Source organism: Brachyistius frenatus, unplaced genomic scaffold (genome assembly GCF_029030835.1).
Source record: "Brachyistius frenatus isolate BFR_SWC_R1_liver_20210118 unplaced genomic scaffold, ASM2903083v1 Contig_21, whole genome shotgun sequence".
In the NCBI taxonomy this organism is placed as follows: domain Eukaryota; kingdom Metazoa; phylum Chordata; class Actinopteri; family Embiotocidae; genus Brachyistius; species Brachyistius frenatus.
The window spans coordinates 4,150,313-4,157,221 of NW_027210620.1; the positions used below are offsets into that span (position 1 = coordinate 4,150,313).

Here is a 6,909-nt window from a genome sequence, read left to right on the forward strand (position 1 = left end):
CAAAGTATTTTTCATCAAGCTAATGGCTAACTCAGTAATAGTAATGTTCCTATGGAAAGCGCTTGCTACACCACTGTAATTAATGTTATTAATGAGGGAATCATTCGACTGTGTACTTTGGTAATTGCCCAAAGAGCTGCACAGTTCTGCACTGATCAAGCATTACATAATTCAAAAGCTGCTGCCAGCCTCTATTTGGTCTAATGGATGGAATACCAAAGTGAAGGAGCATGAGTGAATTTAAGCGATGTCAACATGACAATGCGGCAGTAAAGAGCATGCTTTTATGTCGAGAAGAGACAAATGTTTTCCATTACATCTGCTTCATGAAATTGGCTGTGAAATATTATACATTGAATGTAATCACGTTGCTGAAATCTGGTTCTCAGGACGACAAAAACCTTTCAAGTATAGAGGCTAGAAAGAGAGTCAAAAGTCGTGTGTTTATACCCTGAGGGGTATCAGGCAGTAAGCTTTGCGCCTGATGGGATTTTACACAACAACCATCAGAAGCGAAACCACTGAGAACTGTAGAAGACCGCTTTTGTCTCTAATAACGGCTGCTGCACATCATAGAAGTGACGCACCAAGCAACACGTAACAAGTGTGGAAGCTGTCCACATTTAGAGAGCTGTGGGTGTTCTCCCCAAAAGACGACGGGCACACAATCGAGATGTCTCATACAGATCTGAACTCGGGTAAAATGAGATTGATAGCAGTGGAGACAGACATGAAAACAAATGTACAAACTTGATGCAGCACATTTTGTATGTCTGGAAAGTTCAAGCAATATGTTGTCGGTGTAATTGTTACTGTAATGAATCATGTTATAATAACAATGTAACAATGATCAGATAATTATCGAGTGACTCTACATTTCCCCTCAACCTTCTTTAGTGTATTTCAGCTCGTTGTTTTTATTTTTTCATCCCACAACTTAAACAGTTTTGGGTTCTGTCTCACTAGTCAGCGTCGGTTTTGCCAGCTTTCAGTCAAAATATGTAAAAAAACAACAACACATGCTTTGCTCACAAAGTTTGTGAGTAGCTGGTGACCATTTGGAAGCATTTCACAGCTACAAAAGCAGATATTTACATCAGGTGTTAGTGGAGAGCAGAAAGAGAAAAACAGAGTAAGTATTGGTAACTGGTCTGCTCTTTACCACCAGTTTACAGTTTACCTCTCACTCCCCCGGTCACACATTCACACACCAGTGTGTAAATTGCAAGCCTGCCATTGGAAGCATCCTGGGATTCAGTGACTCGCCTGAGGACACTTAAGATCAGAGGACAATCTTTTCTACCATCGGAGCCACAGCCGCACCTTTTAAACTTAGTTCCATCACATGGCCAGAAATACAACTTCCCATGAATGCTAATGTCTCTTCGTACTTTTGGAATGTGTAAAATAGCAACTGTACGCTCACAAATTCACCACATCATCTTCAAAGGCGATAACATGTCAGCATTGTGGTTACAGGTTCTTTCCGCTGCCCCAAAAAGCAGTTGTAAATCAGTTATTACAGGTGAGAGTGGAGACTGTTCTGTCAACCGTCGTTTCCGAGGTCTAAAATAAACACTGGAGAGAAACTTTTCAGTAAATTTGTACAGGAACGTGTTCAAAACATTAACCTTCGAACATGTGAACAACTTCAACTGTTGTTAAATGCTAGAAAGCTTTGGAACGGTGACTAAATGGACTTGGAGGTAGTATTGTTTTGTTAACTGCTGTTGCAAAGGTGCAACTGGAACCAGAGTTCATCTTTTTATGCAAACAGGTTTTGAAAGAACACTCAATCTAGACAAAATAATGAAATCTGAATTTACATTGAACATACTAATCAAATAAATTTACCTGCAAATTGACATTAGAAATGTGACATTTTAGACATTTACGCTCCAAACCGTACCCGCATACTGCAGCCTATTACCCCCGGTTAACTTTATGAGCCCTGTGAACAAACACGTGGTTGCCTGATTTAGAGGGTGACCAAAAGCAACATCTGTTGAGGTGGAAAAATAAAACAAGGTGAACAAACATGTCCTGCTCTCAGAGTGGCCGGGCCTCAGCAGGCAGTCCATTAGCGGCCTCAAGCATCCCTCACCTTTCCCCTACTTTATGATCAGCCTTAAAATGACTGAAGACTTCACAGCGTTCAATCTAGAGACTGTTACATTTGATCGCCTGCCTGAGCAGCAAGTTCAGTTTCCACGGTTGAAGATATTGTTGAGAAGATAGCGGGATGAAGCTGTCCAACAGAGATAAAACAAGAGGTTAAAAAAAAAAAAAAAATCATCATAAAAAATGTACTTGAAGCTGATTGTTTACACCCAAAGAAACAAGTATAACCAGTAATCAAGTAGTAAACATACACACACTCAGTGTCTATCTGTCCATCTATCTCATTGTAATGTTCTCTTTTTGTCCATATCTATTATTTCAAATAGCTTTATAGTTCTGATCTTACTGTATCTTCATCCACGATAGCCTTTATTCATTATAGTTGTTCATAACTGTCAATGTAACTTTGTTCACAATGATTCATTGGAGTTTTCATACTGAGTAATTACATGCTACCGAAACACTGATAGCATCAATAAATAAAGGCAGGGAAACTAGGATTCACAAGCCTCATTCACAAGTTTGGCAGTAGGTAACAACATTGCATTGTACAAGATAAATATCGTATTTCTTAATATGAATTTTGTGTGAGAACATAAAGAGTAAGAGAATGAAATCTAGTGAGTGAAGGAGGAAAAAAAAGTTAAAGGGTGAGTTTTTAATTGCAAAATGTAACTTTGGTTTATTTAACATCTATCAAGACGGTTTTAATACAATTATAACAGTTCAGTTAAGAGTTACCGATAATAAAGTTATCTACAGTTCGAGTGGTGTGCAGATGTCATTTTATAAAAGCAGCAATAGCGTGGTGGGTAAACTCATTTACACGCACCAGATATCTGTCTGTGTTTCCAAACACACCGTTTGGTTTCCTGGTCTACGACGGTATCCCCCGTCCCTGCGGCAGTCTGATGCCCTCAGCCGCTACCTGTTTAAACAGCCTGGCAGATAAACGGCTGTGTTTGTGTCGGCGGCGGCTGCCAGTTTCGTTCGGAGTCGTCACAGAGCAGCCGACGCGGAGAGCGAACATATTATCTTGGCTCTTGTCACACACACATCCACGTGCCTGCGGCTGCTTTACTCCCGAATCATAACTCAAGATGTCGACGCGTGATAAGGCAACAGTACCGATTTCCCGTGCTCGCACAGCAGAGTGCATCATATCTCATCAGTGCAACCATCTGCCAAGGCCAATCTGGAGTTAAACAGATATTAAATTGCCAGAAAGAAATGCTCATTAGACTTCTGACGCCTTTATAGTTACGACCTCCTTAGTTTACATTTCACCTGCTCGACCTGAAGGCAAGATAATCAGAAAGCACTGCCGAGTACACTTGACCACGTGGCCCGTTTTCACGTTTCTGGCATCTCTCTGTATTTCTTTGTCTCACTCGCTGCCTGTCACACACACGACACACGCAGACTGAGCAAACAGCATTTAAATGTGTCAAAGGTGTAAGGTGCTTGTTTTTCCAATGTGCCATTAGTATCTTCAAACAAACCCACCTGTGCTCCAGAGGAAGAGGCTGAAACAAGGTGAAGAGGATGAGAAAAAAAAAAAGATAGAGAAGGAAAGAAAGTCAGGTGTAACGCAAAGGATGCATTCAAAGAAAACGTGCACCAGTAAAGACACATGATGGAGCCGCGAATAGATTTTTAACCCTTTATTCCTCTTGTAAAAAATGGACATCAAAGACAAAACAATACAAAATAGAAAAATGGCACACAGTACTCACAAATTCAAACGTTTAAACACATTAAGGGCTATACAATACTGCTTTGGCATTTGAAAAACAACATTGAATAAAGTGCAAGAGTTTCCACTCCTTTTTGTTTTCATTTAAGTACATTCACAGGTTTGTTTTGTCTTTTTCACCAAAGTCTCTTGTTCACAGCGTTTCCAAACTTCTCATCTTAACTTGTGTTGAGTCATAGTAAAGTGCAGATACAGTATGCATGAGACACACTTCAAGCATCACGCCCTTCTTTTGTGTCTGTAAAGCATTCAGTCAGCTGTAAGCAGATTGTCGATGGTCACGGGATGGTTGGTCTTTTTGCTCTGGTCTTTTCTCACATACACACATGTACACACACACACACACACACACACACACACACACACACACACACACACACACACACACACACACACACACACACACACACACACACACACACACACACACACACACACACACACACACACACACACACACACACACACACACACACACACACACACACACACACGTACACACACACAGAGATCTAGCACCTTTTTAGACTTCACTTGGTGACCTGGACCGGTAGGATCCTTTGGCTTGAAAGCAGCCACAGAGAAGCATATAGATGGAGCGCTGGATCTCTGTGTTTCTGTAGGCGTAGATGATGGGGTTGATCATGGAGTTGTATGTCGCTGGCAGCAGTGTAGCATACGTGTACACCGATGGATAGTCCCTCTCACCAACCAGACAGTAGATGGCGAAGGGAAGCCAGCTGGCGCCAAAAGTCCCCAAGATGATGGCCAGAGTGGACACCCCTTTCTTGGTGGCGACATAATGCGAGGTGGCAAAAAAGTGCTGCTGCAGGGCAATCTGGTGGGCGTGGCGGCACACAATCTTGCAGATCTTGAAGTACAGGGTGAGCATGAGCACAAAGATGGCAAAGAAGGAGATGGCCAGGAGCGTGACGTTGCTCCGGGTCAAAGGGCGGACGATGCTGCAGGAGGCCGGCTCGTCCAAGCAGTTCCAGCCCAGCACCGGCAGTAAGCCCAGGAACAGAGACACCCCCCAGGTCCCCACTAACATCAGGTGGACGTACTGCAGCGTCTTCTCCGAGAAGTATGTCAGGGCGTTGTAGAGGGAGAAGTAACGGTCCACTGTGATGGCTAAAAGGCTGCTGATGGAAGCAGTGAAGGAGGCCACCAGAAAGCCCACAGTGATGAGGCTGATGGTCTCAGAGGAGATAACGTACTGAAACACAAAGTTCAGGATTAATCCCATTCCAGCGAGCAGGTCCGCCGTGGCCAGGCTACCGATCAGCACAAACATGGGAGTCCTTAGCGTGGGCGTGTAGAAGATGATTGCTACCACTATGGCGTTTTCACAGGCGATGACAGTGCCGGACATACAGAGCATGATGTCCCACGGGTTGATGGGGAACTGTAAGGGGGCGGTGGAGAATTCCATGCTGCCGTTGTGGTCTAACGAGTCAGCCTCCATCCACGGCAGAGCTTCTCCAGCCCCAGGAGTCACAGAGGAGTCATTCACCACCAGCGACTCATTCATAGCTCCACTGTTGTTCCTCTGTCCTGTGCAGAAGAACAAGTAGAAAGGTTTGTTAGTGAAAAGTAAAATATTCCTTTGACTTGTACATTTTTGACAAGGTCAGAGGTCACGGTTTGTTACGTGACAGCACCGGTGAAAGGTGGTAGGACTTAAGAATCTTACGTTCTTAAACTCGGGGTCTTTCCAGAATCATTTGAAGACACAAGAGAGCTGTGCAAAACTTGCACAGAAAGTCCACCCTAAAACAAGATTTTCACCATCTCTATACTATCGACTGCACAGCAAAGTTTTAGGAATTTACAAGGTGTGGAGTTGCTCCATTGTGATTAAATGACTGCTTCTAGGACAATTTGTATTTGCATATATAAAAGCCTGTATTCAAATTAAATCTCTACAATGTGGGTGGATTAAACCAACAAAAACTTTGTGTCAGTGGGAAATTATTATTAAATTCTCCTCTTTTAAGTCTAGAGCTACGGCTTTCTGTCAGATATTGTCTCTGCTGTCCAAAAGAAAAGAAAAAACAAATTTTTATTTTTTTTTTTTTTTACAAATCACAACAATACTGCCACAGTGCAAAATCTGATTTTGGGTGGATTTTTCTTTTAAAAGTTGTTCCGATGGTAAATCAGCACAAGAACTGTCCATGGTGCTGAAATCACAGCAACTTACCATAGAAAACTGCATAACTAAACATCACAAATACAATTGGTTTACTCATCTAATGCAGTCTATACAGGATCTTTTATACTTTAAAAAAAAAAAAACTTAGGCTACAGAGTTATTACTATTTTTCATCGTTAAAATAATAAATAAGTGATTCTCTATGATTTGCTGCATCCTCTATATGATACAAAATGTTTTCTTCTCATTCCCCCTCCACAAATTTGGAGACAAATAAAAAGAACAACAACACGTGAAACCGACACAAACCATAATTTCTCATAGGCTATTTGTCCTTTTTGTGCTAACAAAAAAAAAAGAAAAAAAAAGTTGAAAATACATACCTCCGTGACAAAACTGTATTAGCAGAGACTTTCGCTGTAATCGGAGCCCCTCGTCCAAAGGGAAAATGTAAAATCGAGAAGGATGCGAAAGATATCCCCGTCTACTCGCTCCTCTGGACCCTGCTCAAGTGAAGCCCTTGATTTTGTTGTGCTTCCCACGCATGGGACAGACACTCTGGACAGCAGTGGTGTGAAGCATTGGCTGGTGTTCAGCTCAGAGGGAGGTAGGTGAATGTGAGGAGGAGGAGGAGGAGGAGGAGGAGGACTGGAGGGGAGCGATCAGAGACAGGCGAGCAGAGCTTTAAACCCGAGTGACGTCAAGGCAGAGATAGACAAACGTGTCGAGGCTCCCTGCCGCTTCCTGCACGCTCTCCTTACCTCTGCCAACCTCTCTCCTGCAGTGTCATTTTGCATGATTTTTCAATACTGTTTCACACAAAAGCTCATTCTCTTCTTAACCCCTCACTGCGAGCGTGTTTGACTTAGTTTAAAGT

At 42.5% G+C, this 6,909-nt stretch overlaps 1 protein-coding gene across 2 annotated transcripts; it reads right to left on the reverse strand.

The window, feature by feature from the left end:
* Positions 1 to 2,188: 2,188 nt before the first annotated feature.
* On the reverse strand, positions 2,189 to 6,628 carry gpr6 (G protein-coupled receptor 6). 2 transcript variants are annotated; one of them, XM_069696264.1, is made up of 4 exons: positions 6,416 to 6,628; positions 4,397 to 5,431; positions 3,628 to 3,647; positions 2,189 to 2,248 (listed from the first exon to the last, which is right to left on the reverse strand). In XM_069696264.1, exon 2 carries the CDS (start codon positions 5,406 to 5,408, stop codon positions 4,401 to 4,403), a length of 1,008 nt encoding a protein of 335 aa, XP_069552365.1. In that variant the 5' UTR covers positions 5,409 to 5,431; positions 6,416 to 6,628; the 3' UTR covers positions 2,189 to 2,248; positions 3,628 to 3,647; positions 4,397 to 4,400. The 2 variants fall into 2 exon arrangements, with proteins under 2 accessions (XP_069552365.1, XP_069552364.1); XM_069696263.1 differs by lacking the exons at positions 2,189 to 2,248; positions 3,628 to 3,647 and having other exon boundaries at positions 4,289 to 5,431.
* Between the last annotated feature and the right edge of the window lie 281 nt (positions 6,629 to 6,909).

What these genes read in the sequence shown, in the direction of transcription:
- gpr6 (XM_069696264.1), bottom strand. Translation starts at nt 5,408, where the DNA reads ATGAATGAGTCGCTGGTGGTGAATGACTCCTCTGTGACTCCTGGGGCT.